The 26,117-nt window shown below is 46.3% G+C and overlaps 3 protein-coding genes across 7 annotated transcripts; 1 reads left to right on the top strand and 2 right to left on the bottom strand.

Annotated features, from left to right (window-relative positions):
* The first annotated feature begins 1,335 nt into the window (after positions 1-1,335).
* LOC114853483 (D(2)-like dopamine receptor) lies at positions 1,336-20,150 on the top strand. 5 transcript variants are annotated; one of them, XM_029146905.3, is made up of 9 exons: positions 1,345-2,066; positions 3,649-3,979; positions 6,758-6,870; positions 9,424-9,560; positions 11,197-11,390; positions 12,900-12,965; positions 13,898-14,297; positions 19,494-19,553; positions 19,641-20,150. In XM_029146905.3, exons 2-8 carry the CDS (start codon positions 3,689-3,691, stop codon positions 19,523-19,525), a joined length of 1,233 nt encoding a protein of 410 aa, XP_029002738.2. In that variant the 5' UTR covers positions 1,345-2,066; positions 3,649-3,688; the 3' UTR covers positions 19,526-19,553; positions 19,641-20,150. The 5 variants fall into 5 exon arrangements, with proteins under 5 accessions (XP_029002737.1, XP_029002734.2, XP_029002736.1 ...); XM_029146904.3 differs by lacking the exons at positions 19,494-19,553; positions 19,641-20,150 and having other exon boundaries at positions 1,336-2,070; positions 13,898-16,172; XM_029146901.3 differs by lacking the exons at positions 19,494-19,553; positions 19,641-20,150 and having other exon boundaries at positions 1,337-2,066; positions 13,901-16,172.
* Positions 20,151-20,851: 701 nt separating this feature from the next.
* On the bottom strand, positions 20,852-21,576 carry LOC114853486 (cystatin-A-like). The gene is made up of 3 exons (XM_029146910.2): positions 21,420-21,576; positions 21,244-21,345; positions 20,852-21,143 (listed from the first exon to the last, which is right to left on the bottom strand). The coding sequence occupies exons 1-3, from the start codon at positions 21,570-21,572 to the stop codon at positions 21,015-21,017; spliced, it is 384 nt and encodes a 127-aa protein (XP_029002743.1). The 5' UTR covers positions 21,573-21,576; the 3' UTR covers positions 20,852-21,014.
* Positions 21,577-23,801: 2,225 nt separating this feature from the next.
* LOC129602910 (cystatin-B-like) lies at positions 23,802-25,120 on the bottom strand. The gene is made up of 3 exons (XM_055508304.1): positions 24,955-25,120; positions 24,741-24,842; positions 23,802-24,251 (listed from the first exon to the last, which is right to left on the bottom strand). The coding sequence occupies exons 1-3, from the start codon at positions 25,024-25,026 to the stop codon at positions 24,132-24,134; spliced, it is 294 nt and encodes a 97-aa protein (XP_055364279.1). The 5' UTR covers positions 25,027-25,120; the 3' UTR covers positions 23,802-24,131.
* Positions 25,121-26,117: the final 997 nt, after the last annotated feature.

Here is a 26,117-nt window from a genome sequence, read left to right as displayed (position 1 = left end):
AGCAGCTAGGAGGCAAGAACCCAAATGTACAACCCACGCATAAAACTCATTTAAATAACTAAGAATACACAACAGAACAAAGGCTAAGAATGACTTAAATTCACTGGAAGCAGGGGAAATATACTAAATACCCAGAATGGGAACAAGAGGAGCACAGACAAATGTTCCATCAAACAGACTGGCACTAGACCCCACCACAAGCACATAACAGCCACAAACATGAAGCTTGAGCAGCATCCATGATGAATCGAGAACAACCGAATGAGGCGAAGAAATTCAAATGCTAACATATGCACAGTTGAATCTACTGAAACTCGTCACAGGACAAATGAACCAGGAAATTACGCCAGAACGGTGAAAAGCAGTTCATGCTCGGTCCCTGTAGGTGGCAGCATCATTTCAAATAAGTCTGGGTCCATTTTTCCAACAGAACGTGTTTCATTACTTCAGAAGTGCCCTCTTAGGGCTGACCTTCACGTGGTCGAGGTACAACTTTAGGCAGGTGAGAGACACCTGCAAACAATGTTCCAGAGCCCAATCTGCACCAGGTGTGTGCATCCCTCATTCACAGGGGAAAGGGACCCTATTTCAAGCCTCACCTTGCTCTAGGACTCCATCTCATCTGGGGTATCTGCAAAACACCAATAATGAAGCAGGTGTGTGGGCGTGCGGTGCATACTGTCGCTCTGGGAGTGAGAGGGCTGCACTGGTCCATCATAAGTTGTATATGTCCTCTATCTGCTCACGTAGGAGGAGTTTGCCTCTGCTCCAAACACCTACCTGCATCATATCAATCACCAGTGAAAACACACACACCCTGCTGCTCATTCTGTGGGAGACAGTGAGATGGATTCCCTAAATATTGCACCATATTCTGTGCACAACATAAAGTATAAGGCAGATTAGAATGTAATGGATGAGCAGGAGAGCAGCTGAGGGGTCAAATATAAGCATCAGGGATATTCGGGTGCTTTTGTAATGCAGGTTGTGGTGAATGGACAGTTTGGGTCGTTGTGATGAATCGCTCTTAGAAGAAACATGAAGGGAGGCTTTATAAAAGCATCTAGTTTGGCCGTTGCTAATTATCAGGGATAAATATATCAGGAAACATGAACCATGTGGTCCTCTAGAGAGTTAAATGACTGTAGCAAGAACCACCTTCACTTATGTGCTGCAGAAAAGGCTTGGATTTCTTCCGCAAGTGTGATTCTTCGCAGATTGGAACTGATTCATAGAGGGAAAAAATAACATCTCGTTTTGATACTTCGCCGTGCTTTTTGGTCCAGATCTCATTTGTTTGCGCCGTAGGAGCTCCTGCGGGGCTTATTATGGGTATGTGACGATGCCATGCAAAAGATGGCAAAACAAAGCGCAGACTGAGGCGGGACACGGCTTCATAGCAGCGTTTAAGGGGTCTTGGCCCGGTGTGTGTGACACGGACGTGCAAACAAACCCATTAGATGCCGGAGCCACAGCAGTGTGTCATGATACATCCTGACGTGCCCAGAACCCGACTGGCCCGATTTACGCCGCCTATCGCCTCATCTTGTTTTACGGGGACAACATTGGGCTATTTTTACGCACTTCCAGCAAAGCGCGACCCGGTCCGCTTCAGGGTCGTGCTGTGAAACGCAGCCTTGGGACTGGAGTTTGAAATCGCGAAAACGCGAAAAACAACTTTGTTGGGATTTTCAAACGGAGCGTGTTGTCGCCATTGCATCACTCCACGCGCTCCGGGAAGCGTCGCCTGACTTGCCCGACGCGTACACCGCACGCGCGCCTCCGGTGCGGCTGCAGACTCGCGGCTCGGCACGCGTGTGAGCGGCCGTCGCGGCGGCACCGGGCGTTTGGAGAAGGGGGGAATGAAACGCGCCACGGCGGCGGCGCGCAGACGTTCACCCTTGAGCTCTCCGCGTTCGCGTTCGTCTGTGCGCAATGGCACCGAGCGCTCCGGCTGCTCTGCACGGCGCCGGACGCGATCCCCGGGCAACTTTTGACTCTGGACGGACGCTGCTTTGCCTCGATGGCGTCTGATGATTTCCTGCGTGAGGAGCAGTAGCGGTGTCGTAAGTGTGTTTAGATCATTTTGCTTTTACACGGACATCATTAGACGTCCTTTCAAAATGTTTTGGCGCTTGATTTGCATTTGTTTGTGTTGCAACTGTTCCTGCATGATCTCGAATCACGTTATGGAGTTAATCATCCGTGTTTCTGGACTAGATTTGACCCCAGCTTTTCAGTGCTTCACTGTGAAGCCCGATGTTGTACTAATTTAATTTAATGATGTGGGGTTTTTTTATTAATTCTATTGGTTGTGGCAATTTAATAATTCCTGGCACTTTCTACACCATAGACGAACACATACATCAAGTTGCTGACAGGTTGATCACTTCAATTTAACAAATCACGTGTGATTGATGATTGTGATAATGTCACCAAGGTGTTCCTGTTCCTAAATTCTTAAAAACAGTAGATTCTCTCTAATGGTTACACACTATTATTATTATTATTATTGTTATTATTATTATTATTATTATTATTATTATTATTATTATTATTATTATTATTATCATTTAGCTTTTTTTCAGGACCTAAACAAACCATGCAGAGCATCATAATGTACTGTACAGCATGTGTTTCATGGCTGCTGTGGCCACGATCTCCCTCCTTCCTGACCTGTCACACCTAATTTTGTTATGAGCCCACTGCTGCGCTGCCATTAGGAGACTCCAAGGTGATCGGTATCAGCAGCTGGTTTTCCTTTTGCTTCCTCACATTCTGTTGTGGACAATAATATGATACTGAAACCATTGATGAAGAGAGTGGAAACATAGACTGGGTAAATCTTTAAAAGCCTTGTGGATTGGAGCCAGGTCTCGGTGTCTTTCTCTTCATTTCTGCCACGGAGAGAGAGAGCGAGAGAGCGAGTAAGTGGAAGAGATGGGGCCATTTGTTTACCATCTAGACACAGGTGTGGGCATTACCAGCGCATTGTTATCTGGACTGAAGCCACGGGGAGGATTGGGAACAAATGAGAGGAAGGATGGAGTGCAAGGAGCAGAGCCCAGGACCAGAGCCAACAGAGCTCTCCGGGTGGCAACACAGACTTATTACCCCTCCCCAGTGAGCTAACCTCACTGACACTGCTCAAAGGCACTCAGCCAAGCCCTCATTAAACTCACCATCCTTCCTAGTTTCTGTCTTTTAGTCGTGTAATAAACCGTTCAGATGAAGCAGGGAAACACATTTACAGTAATCATAAATTGCAAAGCAGATGAAGTTTGCGGGTGGATTTCTGCTGAGCTTTTATGGAGTTGGTTGAATCAATAGGACCTCTGTCTTGTGGAGGCATCGACCTGCGTGCGCTTAAGTTTTTTTTCTTCATTCAGGTAAAATAGACCACTAATGCACAGTGAGCAGCAGAGAACATTACACTGTCCACTGGGGTGGATTTCAAGCGTTACCAGTCCATATGACGACTGTTGCTAGGAGCCAGGCGACGTCTCCCCGCGGGCCTCTGACCCGGAACGCCGCCGCCACCACCGTCTGATGGTTCAGATGCCGCTGATGTTTTATTTTTGCTAATGAGATGGTAAAAATGTTGCGTCTGCTAAAAGACTTTCGTCGACAACACTTCTCCTCCGGTAGGTGTTCAGATTCTTCACTCCCATGTCACCGGGACGTCTCCATGGCGACGTTTAGCAGCGCAGAGAGGCTCTGGAACGAGTCGGAGCTGTTCGGGCCGGACGAGGGGAACGGCAGCGCGGAGGCCTCGTGGCAGGACGAGGGGGAGAGGAACTACTACGCCATGCTCTACTCCCTGCTCATCCTGGCCATCGTGTTTGGGAACGTGCTGGTGTGTCTGGCTGTGCTGAGGGAGCGCTCCCTCCAGACCACCACCAACTACCTGGTGGTCAGCCTGGCTGTGGCCGACCTGCTCGTGGCCTCGCTGGTCATGCCCTGGGCCGTGTACCTGGAGGTAAGGAGGGCCTGGCTGGATTTGTGGGAGGTTTGCTTTGCACTGTGTGTTTTATTTTATGTCTTTGACAGGCTTAGGAGAAGCGAGTCGTGCAAGAGAGCATTCTCCTTGCAGTTGAACCATTTCCACGATCTATGCACTGCTTCCAACAACTGATGTACTGCTCCGGAGGAAAGACGGGTGATGAGGTGGAGACATAGAACCTAGGGTGTGGAAGAGATTGAAATACAGATGCTTGGCAGTTATTGAGGTGCTGACACTGGAGGAGGCGAGGAGAGGAGAGGAGAGGAGAGGAGAGGAGAGGAGAGGAGAGGAGAGGAGAGGAGAGGAGAGGAGAGGAGAGGAGAGGACCCTCCCCGGACTCGCACAGATGCCGTCAGGTTAACGGGAAGGGGAGCATGTCTGACAAGAGCTATAGTGTAAAAGGACGGCGGGCATTTGGAGCTTATTATGTAGTGACAACTGTGTGGGTGATAACAGACAGTAATGATGATGAAAAGCAGTGCTTCTCTGTTCATGTGTAGCTGCTGGACGACATATTGAGCATTAACTAATTACACCTTCACGTGCTGGAGGTAATTGGCTGCTTCACAGCGACTGTGACTGTACATATGCTATCAAACCCGGAGCCAAACTGAGCCTTATGGCTGCTGTTCATTTTTTATTTACACTTCACAGATTATTCACTCACTAATTGTCCATTTCCTCCGCCTACCTGCTTGTGTCGCTCGTCGTCCGGCGGCTCAATGAACCGCGCCGCTGCGCAGGACCCGCGGGCGTCCATGCTTCATGGAAGTAACGCGTGATACAGTACGTGGTGCGAGAAGGCCGTCTTTGGAGCTCAGGCCTCCGCGTGCAGCTCCAGGACAGCTGTTTGCCCACACCAGGCCTGAAACCCATCTAGCGGAAGTCTGGCCTGTTCATCAAAGAGCCACCCCGCTGCCCCAAGTTTGCCCGCTGTTGGCCGGACCGCTCGCTTCTCAGAAGAGACAACGGCAGGTCAAGCAGAATGAAGCACAACACACCCACTGAACCACAGCTGACAAATTAAAGAGGATTTTATCCCATGAAGGGTGAGTTCAAGCAGCCTGGAATCCTTGGCGGGGTCCAGTCATGTGTTTCACAGTCATGCTGTAAAAGCATGTGCTGCGTTCCACGATCAAAGTTGTGCTGTACACTCCTCCGAGGAATCGCTTCACTTCGATGCAGGCAAAGCTGTCTGACTTGGCTAACGTGGAAGTTGACATCAGTCCTGGAGTTTCTGCTTCTGCAGGGTTCGTCTGGGATGAGAAGAGACTGAGCATCGCTCTTCCCACAAACACTAATCACATGCCCCCCGGCACACCCCCGACTCCCCGGACGCTTCAGTTGATTTATAACTATTCTGGAAGCAAGTGGTTGTATTGGCAGCCATGACGGATCGTTGAGTTTCCACAATTCATCCGCTTGGATGTTGTTCAGCCTCGGCACATGCAGCCTATGACCCGACTATGGAAACGTGTCCATTTGTTCTACAGAGGTTACTTTTCCTTGGGGTCGTATGAGCGCTGCTGTTTGGCTGAATGTCAAAACCGCACCTCAGCCTCCACCTCAGCCTCCACCTCCACCTCAGCCTCCACCTCCACCTCAGCCTACAACTCAGCCTCCACCTCCACCTCAGCCTACAACTCAGCCTCCACCTCCACCTCAGCCTCCACCTCCACCTCAGCCTACAACTCAGCCTCCACCTCCACCTCGGCCTCGTATTTAAGCGCACATACATGTGTAAACACATCTGTTACAACCCCATCATAGCTTAACAGAGAGGTTGGTGGAGCAGGCAGCAGTCAGACTAATGTTTGACATCATTGTTGTTTTTATTTTCACAGACCTTTTTGTCGCGTGGTTTCAAACTACCTGCAATTTATCCTAATTTCTTCTCGAGCACCTGGTTTCTCTTTGTGCCGTGCATTCTGGATCAATAGCGTTCACTAGTCAGTCCTGAGATGCTCAGAATGCAGTTTTTTTATTTCTTGTCAGCATGTGAACACACTCAAGGGCTTTACAGATTTACTATGCAACGTGCATGATGGGTAACACTCCTGCAAATCCCATTATGCAACTCTGTGATTACACCCTGGTTTTTATGTGCTAAGATGAAGTCAGGCTGGTGTTTGGGTTGAGGTGAAGGAGGAGTTAGAATGGAAGCGGTTAACGGGCTTGTATTTGTGTTTGAGATGCGCTGTCTGTCGCCTCAGATCTTCGCGTTCCCCCGTGTGCCCGCCGTCGCCGTCCTTCCGTCGGCGTACACTGTATATTCCCAGCCTGGGTTCAGTAGTCAGGCGGTGCAGCTTGGATCCCATTTATCTTTGTCAGACAGTTATTACCAGGCATTATGGAGCCAAAGTGAGCCTGTCAGTCTGGGGGGGGGGGGGGGTGGAAGCAGAGGCCTGGGGGGTTGTGGATGCTGTTGCTGTAGCTGGCGTTAACGTCCGTTCTGAGAAATGAAAACTTAAATCCGGCAGTGAACCCGTGTCCTGTCTGCTAGCTGCTAACAGCACGTCCATCATCATCTCTCCACACTCGACTACAGCCTGTATTGCATCGAAACATATACAAATTCATTCATTCAATAAGACTGATACGTGTCTAAACTAGCATAAATGTATATCAGACCACTTGGCGGCGCCGGCTCGGGGGCCATGAAGCACCCGGTGCCGTTGCCTCCTCTCCGTGTGGACGTCCCCCTCCTCCACTGGCCTGTCACACGTTGCTAATCGGCCTGTCTGTCCCGCGCAGGTGGTCGGCGGCGCCTGGCTCTTCAGCCGGCTCTACTGTAACATCTTTGTCACGCTGGATGTGATGATGTGCACTGCCAGTATCCTCAACCTGTGCGCTATCAGCATCGACAGGTGAGTGCGTTCACGCGCTGTGAAGCTACCGGTGTTGCCGTGACGTCTGAAGTGTAAATGTGTGTGAAAATATTTCCATATTCTTTCATTTTACCTCAATTAGGAAGTATTTCAAACCCCCCCCAGAGAACTTCAAACCCCAAATCCGCAGATGGAGTGAGCACCTGTGTGCTGTGTGTACTGTGTGGAGGTTTTATAGGATGCTTCCCAGTGGCTTCTCACTGAGGAGTATGAACCTCTCTTTACTGATAAACGACGGAGGAGGACGCTTCGTACCTGTTTCGCGGCTCTGTGCCAGATCCATTAAACTTTTATCAGGTTGCCTTGAATTTCAGGCCACGTCTAAACGTCGGTGGTGGAGCAGTGGGCGGCTCTCTTCCTTTGAAATACAAAAGATCAAAGCCCATATTCCCTTTACTGTATATGATTGTAGCATCCAGCCACCTGCACCAGCTCCGTTAAGTGTATTAGAGTTTTCTGTCATCCAGTTTAACCATCATTTATTTTGAGAACATTTTTATTATAACTGTTCTTTTCGACCTGTTTTTTCGGATACCAGACCATCTTACTGGGAAATACATCCCAACACATTGTCAGTACTGGTCTTTCATTAGCTGCATTTGGTGAAGGCGACTTGCTTTCCACGTATGTTGGGAAGATAGTTGACACACCAACTATATTTTCTTTCCCCTTTCTATAATTTCACTAAGAGCCTAAACCTATTTTCCAAGGAGGTGTCTCAAAACACTCCTCTTGTCCATTTGACATTGTACCCGTTTTGTACACTATAATCAATAATTCATTCACATCTGGCCAAATCCCAGCCTATTTCAAATACTCTGTTATAGAACCACTATAACACAAAAAATCCAATCTTTCCTGGGATCCTGGGTTACCTTGACTAAGGTCTTAGAGGGAGGCTCTTTTAAAAGAAGCCTGGGGTAGTAAAATGAACACTGATTATCCTCGACCTCTTCCCTGAGTGTTGCTACTGTACAATCAGCCACAGCGCCTTGGTTAGAGGCTCAGACACTGGATGGGACAGCTACTGTTTGTCTGGTGGTGTTCCTCAAGGTTCTGTCTTCGAGCCATGTTTATACTCACGTCCTCTTTAGCTGATTACAAATTATTTAAGGGGATGATCAATTATATAGTTTATCTGTTTTAGGATGCAAAATCTCAGAAATATCTGATCTGCATAACTGAATCAACACCAGTATGATGAAAACATTCTTATTTCTGTCCCAGAGTCCCAGATAGTGCTGGTCTGTTACATCTAACCTACATTGGAGCATCTGTTGCGGGCCAAGTTTCAGGTCCTGACCAGCTTGCATGTGGTCTGTTCACTGGTAAATATCTAAAACCTAATAAGGTTTCGACGTCCAGTTTTTGCCCACAGTCCCCTAACAGTAATATTAATGCGATGGGTATGTACAGCGAGGATAAGAGCCCAGCCCCGGACTCTTCCTGCTCCTTAGTTGAAAGTTTTATGCTCCTCTGTGGTTTCAAGTTTGAAGCTTTCAAACTCCTGTACAGTGCTGTAATATACATTACAACTACTGCTGTAACCCAACAGGTCTTCTTTGATCTTGCAGTAGCATGACGCTACAGTACGTGTTCACTGTCGACTGGCGCTCGGTGGAGCTCCACAGGCCTCTTTTGTAGGTTTCACGCCACTCTAACGATCCCAACGGGTAATTGCTCTGATTGTATTTGGTCACACTCCTGCCAGCGTGCACGTTTTACGCGTGCGGGGGGGCACGTTTTTGGTGCCTGCTGCTCTGTGGTTGATTGAGCGTGTTAAACAGCTGCGGTATCACACAACTTGTTCGGAGCTAAATGAATGTGCAGCACCGGGGGCCCTGTCGCGCTGACAACACATCTGCATCACCTATGCGGCAGGATCATTTATTCATAGCGGCGAGGATTTGTCGCCCGTTAATAGGACGAGAGCCCCTCACGTCAAACGGCGCATTGTTTGGAGCGCCGAGCCGTTCGCCCGCGCCTTCACTCCGGGCGGCGCTTGATCAATAAACCGCGTGCATTATTTTTCACCACGCTCCGCTTTTATCAGAGCAGACAGCAGTTTTCGGTGAGTCCCCACGTGCTTTCGGCTCTGGGTTTCTGCCCCGTGTTGTGCCTGCAGAAGAAGTAATTAGCCTGATGAGGATAAACAATCATGGCACTTATCTGGCGCTAAACAACATAGCATCACACTCACGTGAGGTCGGGGTCCGGCGTAATTGCTGCCTCTTTGAGCCGTTGCTGAATCTACTTTTTCCAGACTCATTATAGAGTCTTGGCGCATTGTAGGCTGATTAGCTCTTAAATCAAAGCTCCACTTGGTTTTATTGGTGAGGGCCCAAATTGTTTCTAAATAGAAATGCCTGGTTTGCTGCTCTATTGTTGCTCTCTATATCACACCCCTTCTCTCAGCGGCGCGTGTCTTCGCATCCCTGAAGTCCATTTCTTTTCTTCCTCTCTCTAATTAGTTTCTCGTTCTATATCAGCACTTTTGTCATCGTTCCTGCGTGTGTGTGTGTCTGTCTGCAGGTACACAGCAGTGGTGATGCCTGTTTTGTACAACACCACGCACCGCTCCAGGAAGCGAGTTCTGGTGATGATTGCCACCGTGTGGGTCCTGGCTTTCGCCGTCTCCTGTCCCCTTCTGTTTGGCTTCAACACCACAGGTCAGGTCAATAATATTAGGAGTTTATGATCCTTTCCAGGTATATTACAGTTAAGTTATTCAGGCTGGGGAATTGAATGCATGCTTCCAAGGCTCTATTCTGAAACCCAGGGTCATGGTTTAGAGTCAGCACATGAGAGGCAAACTAAATGGAATTCAAAGGCACAACCCACCAATCTAGTTCATCAGAGCCAGGCTTCTCACCAAATCTATCACGCCTCCGTCTTTGTTGCGCCTCAGATTGATATACGTGCAGATGCTGGTGAGACAGGTCAGCATTCGAGCAGTGTCTGACTTCTACTTGTCAGCAAATTTGCATCGCATGTATTACAGCAGTTTCTCTAAATAGGGAACAGGGAAGAAAAACGAGCAAATCAAGACTATTTTAATTAAGCTGGGGTTTAGTTGCATGCAGGTTTTCTCTAGCCACTATTGTACAGTAACTGCAACTCTATGCTGATATTTAGCCGAGCATATGTATTTATTTATTCTTCCTGGGACTCAATATGAGGTCAATGCCCTATTGTACAGTTCTGGGGCCTCAAATGCATGTATTGTAATGAGTTATTTGTCCTGTGGTGATTGGCTGTAGCCTCAAAGATTAACACTGCTCTCACTTAGGCACGTACAAATCTGTATTTCTATGATAACCTGTAAACGCTAGACTATAATATTATAATGAATACAGATTTGTCCAATGTTGTTTCGGTTTTCAGCTACTGTTCTTAAGGTCACCTTTATGCCTTTAGTTAAACTCCACTCAGCTGCGGCTGCTGTAGGAGATGCTAAATCTAAAACGTTAAGAAAGTAAGAAATTGTGTGAAACGAAATTAAACAGAAATGTGAGCTGCTATTTTAAATTCTATAGCCTGCAGCGGATGGATGGCTGCACGCACACAATTAAGAGCATTAGTCCGACACAATGTAAAGCTACTCGCAGAGATAAGAGCTTTGGTGTATGAGTGAAATACAATAGCTAATGATTGCAGCACTCCGGCTGTTTTTGTCTGCATGCGACCACGCATTGCGGCTGGAAGGAGGAGCCCGTGGATGCGCGACGAGTTCAAGAACCTCAATCGTCCTTCGGAAAGAAACGGGCTGAAAAAACACAGTCTGAGAATTTAAATGCTGCGTGAGAGCCCTTGGATAAATAATAGGAATCGAGAAAGTGAAGGTGGTTTAGAGAGTTGCCAAAAATATAACCAACTCTGCCCTTGTTTCCGTCTGTCTGTTCATTCAGAAGGGTCTCGCTGCACTTCTCATGCCATTTACAGGCCATGCGTATTTTACAGGTGCGATCTAAACCTGCGTCCTTTTCAGTTTACCGCACCGGCAGCTTCCAGGACTTGATTGATTGGAAAAAACTGTCTCCATTCACTTCTATTATTGCATCAGTTGCTCTGAATTTATGGTGCCGTTATGGTCAAATGAATCACGCCTCCATATGTGAGCGCGTACGATATAACATTGTTCCGATCACTATGCACACTGTATATAAAAGGGGACAAACCACCAAGGTCGTTTTAATGAGCATGCACTGGGGTCCGAGGTCAGCAGGTTACACCTACAGTCCCTTTTATTAGCCCTATCAATTTGAAGCTCTTTCAAAGTTCCTTTCCTTTTTTTTTTTTTTCCAGATGACCCGATGGTGTGCTCCATCTCGAACCCGGACTTCGTCATCTACTCCTCCGTGGTGTCCTTCTACCTGCCTTTCATTGTCACGCTGCTGGTCTACATCCGCATCTATGTCTTCCTCAGGATGAGGCGGAAGAGGATCTCCTTCGGCCAGCCCTGCAGAAAGGTCCAGCCAGGCTCCACCCCGCCATCTGTGGTGAGACCCTCACATATGCCACCACTTTTTAATGAAGACTTCCAGTACGAGTCCTTACTAATGCTGTTTAATGATTAATAAGTGCAACTGCTTTATAAATAAGTTAGAAGCCATTGATAGGAATAACTTCAGCAGCAAAAACAACTGGCAGGTTGTGATTCACTGATATTTATGACTGTTCATGTCCATTTGTTCTAACATATAAACGGTGGTAGCTGAGATATTACAGTTTATTATGAGTGTTACCCAGAAAGGGAAAAATCGCCTCATCTATCTATGAGGTTAAAATACGTGGGACAAAATGTCAAAAGGTACTTTTGTGCTTCAGATGAGCTGATCTTTTGTATTTTTGCTCACGCTTTATGCACATTCATAATGACTTGCAAATTACACTTTACCTTTGTGTTCGACCTTTCGGTTGGAAAGAGTGTGCGAGCCTCATAACTAGTTTGATTACAGTAGGAAATGAAACATGTAATCACAGTGATGCACAGGAGCAGTGTTGTCAGGGACACGGTGAAATTACCCTGAGGTACAGTAACAGCGGTTTTTATCGCACGCATGAATTTCCATTTGTTACATGCAGATAAAAGTCAGAAGGATATCAGAACTGCTCGAACGACCTTTGACCTCTCTGTAAATGTAGATGCTTCTCAGGTCAATAGATGCAACTGTACCGTCACTGTAAAACCAAGGTTCAACGCAACAGCCGCTAAACATTAAGCAGTTTATTTTGAGGATCAACAGTCAAAGCTATGTTTAGTTCTTAATAATGTTAATAATAATACAAAATGCTGACTCTGTGTGTCAGTTTACAGTGACAACCAGCTGTCAGTTCTTTCCTTTCTAGTCTTTGTCCCAGTTCCATCGATCAAACAAGCGTTTGCTTCACGAGCAAGGACACGTGGTGACACGAGGTTGCAAACATTAGTATCAACTCATTTTTAAAATATGCGGCATAAAAAAAAGCCACAATTAGAGAATTCAGGGGCTTCTCTATTGTGCTTGGATTCATTCCACAACAATTTTCCCCTCCGCCGCACACAGAGTCAGAGTCAAGTTGTTCATTTTAACAGCAGGTTGCGGATAATTGGTTGCGGCTCAGCCACAGTTTGGGATCTCATTCATGAGTGGAGTCACCCGTTGGAGGATCGGAGCCCTGGAGCGGCTCAGCCAGACACAGTTACAATTTTGAAATAACATAATACGACCCCGAGTCAGTCAGCTGAGGGAACGTTTGATACGAAGGAGGGGATATTCAGCCTTTGCTCCGGTTCAGAGGCGACAACCTTTATTTTTCATGGGAAGCTTTCATTTAACAGCAACACGTTTAGCTCAGGACTGAAAGTGACAGAAAACCCAATTATGTCTGCTGCTATTTCTTTGAATAGAGATGAATACAAATGAATCAATAAGCTTTCATATACTCCACACACATTATTCACCCGCAGAGGGTTTCAACACATCTCTCTGAAAAGCTCTATCTTGATCTTCCCTCTGATTTCTCAGGAAACGTGTCTCCAAGAGGAAACTCCCAAGGCGAAGCAGGACCTTTCACCTATACGGATTAAAGTGGTACGTGGTATTAGTCTTGCCTTTCTCCAGCCTGGTGCCTGACTAACTCTCGCATTAAGTGTGTTGGCGTACTGTGACTTAGCCACACACGAGGAGGTGCTGTTTTTAGCTGTTCATGTGGGTCTGTCCGCGCTGAGCGTCTCCTCATGTGGTCTCAGGCCGGGGGTCTGAGAAGCAGCCGAGGCTCGTTGCCTTCGCGTCCCCTGCTCCGTCGGTGACGCACTGCAGCACCTGAATAATCCCCAGAGCGCTCGCAGGCAGCCGGAACGCAAATCTGTCATTTCTTCCTCCCTGAGGAAAAAAGTGCGACGAGACGACTGCGTGCGAGAAAAAAAATAAAAAGAGATTCATATTTGTTGCCGTGCTGGAAATGAAGCGCGGCAACTGGCAGGAGTCATTCCTCTACGCACAGTTTGTGGATTTGTTGGAGGCTCAGAAGGTGAAAAAGATCAATGAGCAGGCTATAAAAATTAAATGTTGCAGGTAATGAATACACTGTAGTAACAGTATGATACATGCTGAATACTAACTGTGCAGCTAGGATTCATAAATGTGGCTTGGAGGCACTTTGTGCGTTCGTCTGATTTGTATTGGCCAGCTCCTCATTTATTCATTACTTTTTAGGATGAGTTGTGAAACTTTGAAACTTATTTAATATTTTCCACGTAAGGTAATAGAAAAAAATCCCACCACGATCATTATTCTTTAGAAAGTGTGTTAGTTCAAGAATAAGAATAAGAATAAGAAAACCTTTAATAGTCCCGCAGTGGGGAAATTACCTCTCACAACAGCAGTACAGATGAGCAAGAATACAGGTACAGAACAGTTTGTGTTGGCACAGTACAAAGCAGTACAGTACAGTTAGATGTAAACATGTTGATCGATTAAATAAAGGTTCTGGTTGATGACCCTCGCCCATCGCGTCTCATCAGCAGAGCGTGGAGCCTCTGGGTCCGTCCAAGCCCAGCCTGCTCTCAGGATGCCTGTGGCGCAAGCACCCGAGGACGCGGCCGGCGGAGCACTCGGCGCTGCCCCCGGTGGACACGCAGAACTACTGCAGCATCAGCCACGCGTCCTGCGGCCGCACCGAGCTGGACCCGGAGCAGCAGCCGGGGGAGGAGGGGGAGGAGGGGGAGGAGGAGGCAGCGGCGGCGGACAGCAACCAGGGCGAGGGTCCTCCCGTCAGGATGGGCTGCGAGGTGAAGGACCTGTCCAACGGGCGAACGCACACGTCTCTGAGGCCGGCTCCTCACTCTCACACCAACAACCAGCGCTTCCGGAGCATGCACGCCCGGGAGAAGAAGGCCACGCAGATGCTGGCCATCGTGCTGGGTGAGTACAGGACACAGGCGCCCACAGCGAAACTCACCATAACGCCTAATACAGGCCGTTTAATGCACATAAAGCAGCTGCCCCTGCATCCCTCAATGTGTGCTGCTCCCAGTGCCCTGCTCTGCATTCTCCCCCGGCCGTGACGGCTCACTCCATGCGCCCCCGCCGCCCCCCCCTTTTCTCCAGACTCACAGTAAATCAAGCTGAAATGTCGGCCTCGCGGACGCGCGCCCCGGCTCCTGACGCAGCGGCCGCAGCCAGCTTTCTGTGAGATGGTCCAGTTACCTCTGGCACGGCGCAGGCCTCCCCGACGAAGACACAATCAGCAGCGTCCGATTATATTACAGAGGCGTCAGTGAAAGCGGAGATGCCCTCAGCTCCGCCCACTTCCCACCTGCCTTTTAGCAAAATCACTGTTTAAAGAGTGCGGTGAGCAAAAATGTACAGATTCATCATATTGTTGGGTATTATTATAAATGTACATGTTATCATTATAAGCTAGTATAATGACAACTGTCCTTCAGTTGATCAACAGTGATGTAACACCATTGTAAACGTTGAGCTTCAGATAACACATAATGCTAGAAGATGAAGGCTGCAGCCTATTATACTACAACAGCAGTACAGTAGTACTATATATCATGAGGCAGTATCTGGACGCGAGGCTCCTGAACCTTGGACTGATCTATTTAGATCTATTATCCAGGATGCGTTCATATTTACTGCGTAGCTTGGTTAACTGACCTTTTCACACCTCCTGTACTCGCGTCGTGGCCTCAACCCTCATTAACCGTGGCTTCGGTTGAACACGTGACCCCTGGTTTTCCATGCGCACACGTAGTTGTTGCTAAGCTCAGGCTGAACAGTTGCAGGTTTACTACACATGAAGTATGATCCTTATTAACACATAATGCTTTTTTTTTATCTCCTGCCTCTTCCTCCCCCTCACATTTACACTTTCAACACGTTTCGTTTCACATTCTCCATCTCCTTGCTCTACTTGCACTACAGCAGAAGGTAGGTGGTAGAAAATAAAGAAAATCCTCTGCTCTGTACATTAAACCTTGATGTCTGGTTTTGAAGGATCTTCTGATCAGACACTTTACCCCAGGATCTGTACCTCACAAGGATTCAAGTTCTTCAGCCATGAAACTAACAACCTGACTTAATGTTGAAGCGGCCCAAACTTGGATCTTTGTAAGAAAACACCTGAGCTGCTTTGACCAATCTGGCTCAAAAAGGACATCTTTACCTCTGATATTCAAATTACCAGCGACAAGAGAAGTCGTGAAGGCGGCTTGCGGCGTGAACAGGTCAGACCTCTGGAGCCTTATTTCATTTCAGAAATAACCGGTTGTCGCCGTTCGAGTAAACGCTTGCCTCTTGAGTTTTTTTGTATTCATTCAAATGTAAAGTCTTTTGCCTTCATTGAACATCAAGCACTGTATTCTTTGACCAGAGCTCCAATTTAGAAAACATTTACATCTTAACAACGGGAGACAGCGTTGGTGTTGGGATAATCGCAGACATGGCCGAGCCGCCCGTGCCATCTGTAGTCTGACTTCTCTCGTGAAAACCTCAGACATTGTGAAACATTGCGCTTTCAGCAAACACTTCTATCCATCCATCCATCCATTAACGCAATAACAGACTGTGTAACGGACTACATAAACTTCTGCTGTGAAAACACTGTTCCCACCAGGCGGGTTCGGTGTTTCACCAACAGCAAGCCATGGGTCACCCCTGATATTAAAGCTCTGCTAAAGGAGAAGAAGAGAGCATTTAAATCAGGGGACAGGGAGGAGCTGAGGAGGGTGCAGAAGGAGCTGAGGAGGAAAATCCGTGAGGGGAAGTCCAGCTACAGGAGGAAGATGGAGGAGCAGCTGCAGCAGAACAATGTCAGTGAGGTGTGGAGGAGCCTGAAAACCATCTCAGGCTTCAAAGCTCCACACCCACAGGCTGAGGGTGACCTGAGCTGGGTCAACGAGCTGAACTCACACTTTAATAGGTTTGACCAAGCACCCACTCACACCTCCCAGCAGCTGCCTCCGAACCTCTTGTCACCTCATACCACTGGATTACCAGCCCCCACAGCCCTTCACACCTTTACACAAAGCCCTCTACCCTCAGCCCTGACGACTGGTGACTCATCCCAACCACACCCCCTCACTTCACACCACACTGAGTCACTTCCTCAACCCCTCACTTCACACCACACTAAGACACTCCCTCCACCCCTATCCTTCTCCAGCACCCAGGTGAGAAGTGAGCTCAGGAAGATCAAGGCCAGGAAAGCAGCTGGACCAGACGGCATCAGCTCCAGACTCCTTAAGTCCTGTGCAGGCGAACTGTGTGGAGTTATGGAGCATGTCTTCAACCTGAGCCTCAAGCTGAGGGTGGTACCACAGCTCTGGAAGACCTCCTGCGTGGTACCAGTGCCCAAGACACCGCACGCCAAAGACCCCAGCAGCTTCAGACCAGTGGCTCTGACATCACACCTGATGAAGACACTGGAGAGACTGGTCCTGGGTCACCTCCGCTCTGCGGTGGGAACCTACCTGGACCCGCTGCAGTTCGCCTACCGACACGGCATAGGAGTAGACGACGCTGTCATCTTCCTCCTACATCGAGCCCTTTCCCACCTAGAGAAGCCCGGCAGCACTGTGAGGATCATGTTCTTTGACTTCTCCAGTGCCTTCAACACCATCCAGCCGATGCTTCTGAAACACAAACTGGAGGAGGCTGGTGTGGACCTTGATCTGACGGAGTGGATTATGGACTATCTCACAAACAGGCCTCAGTTTGTGAGAGCCAGGGACTGTGTGTCTGACACTCTGACCTGCAGTGTGGGGGCCCCACAGGGGACTGTACTGGCCCCCTTCCTTTTCACCCTCTACACGTCAGACTTCAGACACAACACGGACAGCTGTGTTCTGCAGAAGTTCTCTGATGACTCTGCGATCGTCGGACTGATCACCGATGATGACGATGCAGAGTACAGAGGACTCACTCAGAACTTTGTGGACTGGTGCCAGCGGAACCACCTCCTGATCAATGTAGGGATGTAGTGTAATGTAGTGGTGGATTTCCGCAGACAGCAGCCTGCTGTCATCCCACTGATGCACATCCAGGGAAGGGACATTGAGAGAGTGGACTCTTACAAGTACCTGGGAGTGCATCTGAACAATAAACTGGACTGGACTCATAACACGGATGCACTGTACAGGAAGGGTCAGAGCAGACTCTACCTGCTGAGGAGACTGCGGTCTTTTGGAGTGAAGGGGCCACTCCTGAAGACCTTCTATGACTCTGTGGTGGCATCAGCCATCCTGTACGGTGTGGTCTGCTGGGGCAGCAGCATCACAGCGAGGGACAGGAAGAGACTGGACAGGATCATCAAGAAGTCCAGCTCTGTCCTGGGCTGCACTCTGGACACGGTGCAGGAGGTGGGTGAGAGAAGGGTCCTGGCTAAACTGACATCCATCATGGACCAGGTCTCTCACCCACTGGAGGACTCACTGTCTGCTCTGGAGAGCAGCTTCAGTAGCAGACTGATCCACCCTCGCTGTGTGAAGGAGAGATATCGTAGATCCTTCCTACCTGCTGCTGTCAGACTGTACAATTAGAACTGTTGACCACATCCCACCACAGTCACTCACCCACTGCATCAGTGGTTTATATAGCAACCTGCTCTGCACAATATTTGTGTAAATCTGTGAACAATCATGTATATTGTTACCGGTACAAATCTTATACCCATTACTGTGCAATAACCCTGCAATGACCTCATACTCACTCTAACTGTACTGTACTGCTTTGTACTGTGCCAACACAAACTGTTCTGTACCTGTATTCTTGCTCATCTGTACTGCTGTTGTGAGAGGTAATTTCCCCACTGCGGGACTATTAAAGGTTTTCTTATTCTTATTCTTATTCTTATCCATCCATCCATCCATCCATCCATCCATCCATCCATCCATCCATCCATCCATCCATCCATCCATCCATCCATCCATCCATCCATCCATCCATCCATTTTCAACCGCTTTATCTGGGGCCGGGTCGCAGGGGCAGCAGTCTGAGCAGAGCGTTCCAGATTTCCCTCTCCCCGCACACTTCCTCCAGCTCTTCCGGAGGGACCCCAAGGCGTTCCCAGGCCAGCCGAGGGGCATAGTCTCCCCAGCGTGTGTGGGTCTTCCAGGCAAAGTCATTCTATGCTCAGATTCCAGCTCAGCTTTAATTTCAATAAAATCATTTTCATACCGGAATAGGCAGGATATAATTAATGCAATTTGGTAGCGCGTCAACCTCGGAAGGCAAAAGGTCTGCTGTTCGATCCCCCGCCTCGGCATCAGGTGTGCCCCTGAGCAAGACACTTCGCGCTAGCTCCCCGAGCGCCGCTCATGTGGCAGCTCACTGCTCCCCCAAGGGGGATGGGTCAAATGCAGAGAACAAATTTCCCCACTGTGGGACTAATAAGGGTTAATTTCTCTTTCTCTTCTAAACATAGCAGTTACATTTATGCATGTACCGGCACACACACAGAGATTAGAGGGAACGAGATGGCAGATTCACTGGCAAAGGAGCCAATCAAACAGGAAAGGTTTATGGATATTAGTAAGGCAGAAGCGAAATCCGTAAAAGTAAAATCATCAATAAATGGCAAAATAACTGGGTTAAGGGACGAACAGGCAGACATCTGTATAAAATACAGAGGGAAGTAGGGAAGATGAGGGCAGCATCTACTCTGGTCCACACTCCAGCATAGTACTGTAGGTGGCAGTAAGGTGGCACCTTTCAGTTAGTTACCACCGGCCATTTAAAAGACAAAAAAAGAAGAGGAGCCGCGCATTTGGGTCCTTCCTGACAAGCAGATGTTAACCCTCATTATTGCAGGAGACGCTCCTCATTGGCTCGGTTCACTCATAAACAATACAGTAAACATATAGTTTCGGTCATGGGTTGTGACATGTTGTGTAGATCTGTTACACATTAGTGTAGTGAAGGGGAGAGAGTTTAATTTGTGTTGGTAAAAGGTTCGAAATGTTGTATTTAAAACAGAAGTGTTGAGTGTAGATTGTTTTACTCAGTTATTATTCCACACGCATCCTCGTTTATTTACCCTAACTTCATTGTGCAGTCATAAATCATAGTGATCATCCCTTAAATCTTAATCTTTTTATTTCTGGTGTATAGTTGAAGCTGATGCAGTCGGAGGGGAACGTTGAAGAAGTCGTCAATGACAGAAGTCTGAAGGTTTGCTCACTGTTATCATTCATAGCTGATGCCCTGCAGCACTTGTCTACTGGCCCACGATCAATGCCACTTGTTGTTGTTGCTCAGGTTTTCAATGAAAGGTGCAGAATCCACTACACGCCTCCAAAGGTGAAGTGAACCTCCTACTGGTTCCAGTCCAGACCAGATCTGAGACTGTGAGCTGCTGCTGAGTCCTGACTGCAGCCTGTTCAGCACCCAGACCGACCCGGACCTCTAGTCCAACACACTTTATTCCATAGTGATGATTGATTGCAGTTACCACCAGTGTATAACAGACATCTACTGTATGTGCTTCTGCAATGAGAGACATTGTACAAATAGTATTTTTTTGAATGAAATGTTCTTAGATGGTGTTTGTGGTGTGTGATTTAAACCATTTACAAAGTGTTGGTCCTTATGTTAATGCCTGGAATCCTGCACATAATCAGAGGTTTCGTAGGTAATTGCGTAACAGGTTTAGGAGGAGTTAAGAAACTAGGATCCTGGAAATTTGCATATATGTTACATGCAGAAGTGATCTCATTTCTCATCTGCCTTGACTTTATTTTGGCAATTAAATTTTTTAATTTATTTTTATTTAATTTAATTTTTTTTAAAAGACCGAAATCACTGCTTCTGGGCTGGAGAGAAAACTGTGAGAGACTCAAACGGTGTTCATTTTTACACCAAACAGTGACCAGTAAATGTCTGAGCCTTCATTAGACACATGTAATCTTAGAAAAAGTTGCATAAACCTCAGGGTTTGTGGGTAAACCCAGGAAAGCCAACTCTCTCTGATGTCCTACCCTGAAACATTTTGTTAAAATATTCTATTAACAGGACAGAAAAACAGGACTTTCTTGTCCGATTAGATTCTGTACGCGCCTCAACACAACACTTGATGTGTAAATGTCTCCTTCAGTCATATGCATAAAGTAGCAGTTTGTTGTTTGTTTGATGTTGAAGCAGAAAATGCATCATGAAGATTTTGAGAAGGTTTAATCATTAGAGGATTAATTTAAAGGCTGTAGAAATATAATCACCAGCTCATATAAAACTCCACATTACTATAAGTCATTGAATCTATCACTAGAGACTGTTTACGCACCTCCATCCTCATCATGAGGACCTTTAATGTAAACAAACATTGATTTTAACCAATTTATTGAGCACCGCAAAAGCAAAGCAATAATAGTAAACATCAATAAATTATAAGGAAATTAATTTAAACCTTTGTTAATTTAGGAATGAACCTATTTTATAAGTCAGGCTTTAATAATAAACAAATTGAGTCAATCTTATTTCAATCCATTCTTTAATTTTCTTTTTTAAACAAGTACAAGGAGCTCCTGATTGTCATTGTAGACTTTGTGCTTGAACGCGTTAAAACTGAAGCAAACAACAAACAGCAGAGTTTGGTTCTGAGGCTTCAGTTCTACAGAAGCAGACTGTGTGGTCGCGTTAGAACGGCACCAGGGGATCGTCCTTCTTGTGGTGTTCCTGCACACCATTCACCGCAATCTTCCCTCCGTTGCAAGGAAGCCCCTGGAACAGCTTCACGTGGATGTAATGATCGGCACCCGCGTGAATCTGCAGACAAATCACAAATCAATAATCAGGGATCATTAAACCTATACATCGGATGTTTTAGTCATTCATTTGAAATAAAGATTAGCACAATACGAGTTACCTTGACCAGAAAGTTTTTTCCAGCCACAACCTGGCATCTGTATGTAACAGGTTTAAAATCATGATATTTCTGGTTTGTCTTTCCCTCCACTTGGTTCTGCACCTGTGCACGAATGACACACGTGTAAATTCAACAGCAACAGTATGAAGAATAAATACAGCTGAACTGAAGCTTACCTCATGACAAATTTTCTTAATTTCGTCAGTTGCAGGTTTGGGATCAGAGTATCCTCCAGGTACACTTGCCATTTTCACAGAGAGTGAGGCTCCGGTGGGTGAACTGTCTGTTTCTACCTGGTGACTGTTCAGCAGGTTCTCATGTAGCAGCATTTATACTGTACCTGCATTAGGCTGCAGCCTGAAGGCGCCGAGCCACCGGAGCAGGCCGTGTGATCAGGTTAGAAAGGTATGAGAGGATGGTCTCTGGTGTGGTTTTCCTTCACTTCCATCAGCTTAACTTCTCCTCCGTAGACTGGAAGGGCCTCAAAGACGATGATGTGAATGTAACTACACAGTCCTGCACGAACCTGCAGGCACAAACCCAAACTGTAAACCTGTCCGTCCACTGCTGAGGGTTCTGTTCAGCAGCTTTCCAGTACAACAGTCAGTTAAGGTAACATGCAAATGCTAGTCTTCACCTTGATGAGATAGTTGGTTCCACACACAAACTGTGATCTGTACTCGATGGCTTGTAACTCCTCATATGTCTTGTTAGTCTTCTCCTCCAACTGGCACTTCACCTGTGTGTGAACGACAGCAATAAATTCAGCAGAAAAGCAAACAAGAGACTGATGGAGAATAAGAAAAGAATAAAAGGAAACTGAAGCTCACCAGATCAACAAGTCTCTGGGTTTGTGCATCAGCATCACTCGTCCCAGTGTAACCACCAACGCAGGTCTCCATCGTCTCGAGGTTTGTTGAAGTGAAGTGAATGATGCGTCTAGTTGAATATTGAGCCGTCATTATAGATGTTCACTGGGTAACCACCCCCCGCTTCATACTGTACATACTGTATCTGACCCTTTGGGTGGAGCTATACAGTAAATGTGGAACTATAGTCCTGCATCATTAAGGTTGTTGCAAAACCTCCATGAATCACAGCAAAAATCCAGAGGCGCTTTTTAAATTTTGTGTAAGTCAGATAATTGAAATTCAATATACTGTAGTGAAGACATCATGGTGTATGGATTTTCAGTTGACTGCAGTCAAATGACTGTCTCATGCTGCATCGAGACCTGGAGGCGACTCACATTCATGCGTAACCACAGATTTCTTCTTTTTAATGTTTCTCGTCCTTGATGCGTTACTTCACAAGCCTTTCTTCATCTTCTGGCACTTCCCAAAAACTCTATGTTAAAATTTGAATTCAGATTTAGATGTGTGGCACATCAGCAGCCCTTCACACACAACAGAGGACTAGCTTGAAAAACGTGATTTAGTGGCCACAGCTGCAGAAAAGTGTATTTAGTACGTGAGTCATTGCTTGACATTAAGGTTGGGCACATTTCAGCTCTGTGTGGTGTCTTCACTTTACAATATGGACACAGTAAAGTTTGTATTCAAATGAGTTAAACTGTCTGTTCAGGGTCATATCAATGAGGCAATGCTGTATCTCAAAGGCTGTGCTGTCATGTGGCTGATTTGAAGATAGGGCTTTCTGGGCACAAGAAGGGGTTAGACGTCATCACCAGGTGATGTGATCCAATCAAGAGACAACACTGAGGTGGTTTTCTTATTAACATGATGTCCTGTAAGTGAGATGGATCACCAAACTGCTGGAAGAGGGCAACCCTCAGAATACTATGAATTTACAAAACACAAAATCTGTTGCTGCAGAAAGCAGCAAAAATCTAAATGTCAGAGATCTCATCTGTAAAGTATCTTATGTGTGGGAGGAATCTTGTCTGGGAGGATGTAGCAGTTTGAATTAATCACGTTAGTGCATGCTGAGGCACAAACTAAAGACAACTGTGCCACTGCAGTAACGACCCACCGTGACTCCAGCCTTCAGCTGTAAATTGATACCCAGTGACAAAATGCAGGAGCCCGTCTTACTGTGGATACGAATGACCAGCTTAACAGTAATGTGTCTAAAATGCTCAGCAATATTTACACTAGATTCCTGACCAATGAGAAAATCTGCTTTTCCTATAAAAACACATCTAATGACTTTGTTTAAGGGATTTACATTCATGTGCACATAACATTCCTGTTTTAACAACATCTCACAGGTTGAAACTTGAACCAGTGGCTCCATGACCTTTCTCTGGGGACAGCCCTGCAATGATTTGTGTGTTTTGTGCAGAGGGCGCCATCTTTTGGTGGTGATGCTTCCTTCAGGAGCTGCAGCATGACAGCATCATGACGTAAGAATATTCAAAATAAAACATATTTTTAAATAAACTAAATTGTCTTTCTTATTAACTTCCTGAGGAGTACAGAAGTGATACTACTGTCGTGTGCCTTGAATATGAAACTGAACCCAACAACAGCTTGACCTCACTCACCCACATCCCCCAACTAGAATATCCAGCATGAACATGAACCTTCCAGATACAGTTATTAAGTGTTTGCACATTTTGCTGTAGCTTTAATGCACTAACTCATTTTGTATGAAACATCAACTTGAATTATAAATCTGATGCTACATCCAAGCAATGGGTGTGGAGAGATTTTCTCCCCCATGGATCATTTGTCAAAATCAGCTCGATGTTATTTTATGGCCAATACATCAATCAATATACATGCTCTAATATTTGCAGATCATTTATTAGTAGGAACAAAGATATATTGTGTGAACTAAGACTAAACTGGTTCTAGATTAATACTTTCTAATGCTATTGGAACTTGGAGGCACTGACGGGGCGCTTTGCATGCTCTGTGCTACCATTAGAAATACGCAATGGGGTCCTGGGCGCTCTTGGGGTGCTGAATAGCAGCCAGCTCAATTTCTCCTCCAAGCTTCACGTGAATACGGAGGTGAATGTGTTCGTCACCTCCCGTATGAACCTGTAGAATGTAACATTAAATAAAACACAGTTTAGATTAGTACATGAAACAGATCTTTTTTATTTACAGTATACCATCTACCTACTTGCCAGTCTTTAAATGCTCAACTCAAATCCTTAACAATACTTTCGAACATGTTTCCATTTCAATTGGTTTATATTCTCACCATAATCACTATACACACACACACACACACACACACACTTAGGTGCATTAGACTTTACACAATAATACAATTGTTTGTATTTACAGAATTAAAGATGCCAATAGTCATATCGGGTTGGTTCAGGTTAGAGTGAGATAAAAACTGTGGTTGTGTCTGGAATTCCTCCACACTTATTCACTAAATCCCTTTATATATTCCTGATTTAGTTTCTGGAGCCAACTCCACACAGCCAAGTGACGTTAACGTTGTTTTTATAACAATTATGATTGCAGCGGCTTCAACATACTTTGGTGGAGCTACGGTTCTGTTATAAACATGATTACCTTGACGAAGTAGTTGGTCCCAGCCACAACTTGACTCGTGTACGATACTGCTTTGAAGATTTCAAAGTTTTTCCCCGATTTCGCCTCTGCGTGATGCTTAACCTGGTTAATAACAAGTTAGCAGGGTGGAAATAAGTAGTTAGCAAGGAGTTAGCAGCAGCATCAATGAAACGCAAGCCATTAAAAGGTGCTACTGAACTCCGTCTGCACTTACGCTGTCACAGATCTTCTGGATTTCTTCGTCGGCATCCTTGGACGGAGAGGTTCCTCCACAGAGAGTGGCCATGGTAACAGATTCTGGACAGGGGTCGTTGACAACTGAGAGACTGCAGTCAGAGTGAAGCGGGTTCCGTCAGTCGGCGTCGGTGAAGTTGACTCAGAATCACATGACGCGTAGCTTGGGACGTACCATCAGCAAAAGAAAAGGGGTGGGGGTAGTTTAGAAATAGACCAAGCTAAAAAGCTAATTCGGCCCCACTTGTAAACTGGAATATAAAATACATTTTAATTTATAGAAATGATGTGGTGCCAGAAACGGAAGGACAAAATAAACGATATGAAGTCTTAGTTGTCGGTCGTTTTCTCTGTAACATGGTTTGGTCCAAGGCGTGGCCGTTTAGCGCCTGACAAAGGTGAAGCAATGGCTCCATGGGTTGACTGGAAGTGGTGATGGATTCTTGTTTGTGTCATCCGTCTGGCGACAGTTCCCGTTTTCGCTGAAAGCAGCTGGAATCTGGCCTGAAACTCACTACACAAAAAGCAGCATGTGATCCATGTAAATATTACTGGTTGGAACCATTGTGCTACATTGTTCCCCAAGCTAGGCTAAACTGGTAAGCTACACCCCAAGCGTTTCTATGGCAACAGAAAGCTTTTCGCTTACACTTCATAATACAGTTAGGGTACACATACAGTATCTCCACACCATGAGGGTCACTCCCACTCAAGACAACTACACCTTTAAGCGGACAATAGGAGGCTTCGATTTATTGTGTTATATAAATAATGTATTTTATTCGGAACTAGTGCATCCAAGCCTAAAACCCCGCTTATTGTCCCCTACAACACTCACGGTGCTGCAGATGAAACACGCTACTACCACTAACACAGACCACTGCTCTAAACACCTACACACACGTAAAAACGCTTTAGCCAGCTTTAGCCTCAGTATTATAAAAAAAAAAAGAGTAAAGGGGAACAGTTGTTCTTTAGGTCATCCTTGGCTTAACCGCCTGGTCCAGTTAAAGAACACTTGGTCCAGTAAACTGTTATCCACCACTTTTGAGCTTCTGTCAAGGTCAGCCAGTCTCATAAAGAGAAGTATTTACGGGGTTGTTGTGGTCGACTGGCATGAATAGGCCCCTGTCCTCAGGACCT

Source organism: Betta splendens, chromosome 4 (genome assembly GCF_900634795.4).
Source record: "Betta splendens chromosome 4, fBetSpl5.4, whole genome shotgun sequence".
Lineage (NCBI taxonomy): Eukaryota > Metazoa > Chordata > Actinopteri > Anabantiformes > Osphronemidae > Betta > Betta splendens.
Note: the sequence above shows the minus strand (reverse complement) of the source record. Positions and strands in the feature narration are given on the sequence as shown.

Coding starts and splice junctions, on each gene's coding strand:
- LOC114853483 (XM_029146904.3), top strand. CDS start 3,689: ATGGCGACGTTTAGCAGCGCAGAGAGGCTCTGGAACGAGTCGGAGCTG. Junction 9,561..11,196: donor GTTTGGCTTCAACACCACAG/GTCAGGTCAATA, acceptor TTTTTTTTCCAG/ATGACCCGATGGTGTGCTCC. Junction 11,391..12,899: donor GCTCCACCCCGCCATCTGTG/GTGAGACCCTCA, acceptor CTGATTTCTCAG/GAAACGTGTCTCCAAGAGGA.
- LOC129602910 (XM_055508304.1), bottom strand. CDS start 25,026: ATGGCCACTCTCTGTGGAGGAACCTCTCCGTCCAAGGATGCCGACGAA. Junction 24,843..24,954: donor TCCAGAAGATCTGTGACAGC/GTAAGTGCAGAC, acceptor GTTATTAACCAG/GTTAAGCATCACGCAGAGGC. Junction 24,252..24,740: donor GGACCAACTACTTCGTCAAG/GTAATCATGTTT, acceptor TACATTCTACAG/GTTCATACGGGAGGTGACGA.
- LOC114853486 (XM_029146910.2), bottom strand. CDS start 21,572: ATGCTGCTACATGAGAACCTGCTGAACAGTCACCAGGTAGAAACAGAC. Junction 21,346..21,419: donor TTAAGAAAATTTGTCATGAG/GTAAGCTTCAGT, acceptor ATTCGTGCACAG/GTGCAGAACCAAGTGGAGGG. Junction 21,144..21,243: donor GAAAAAACTTTCTGGTCAAG/GTAACTCGTATT, acceptor ATTTGTCTGCAG/ATTCACGCGGGTGCCGATCA.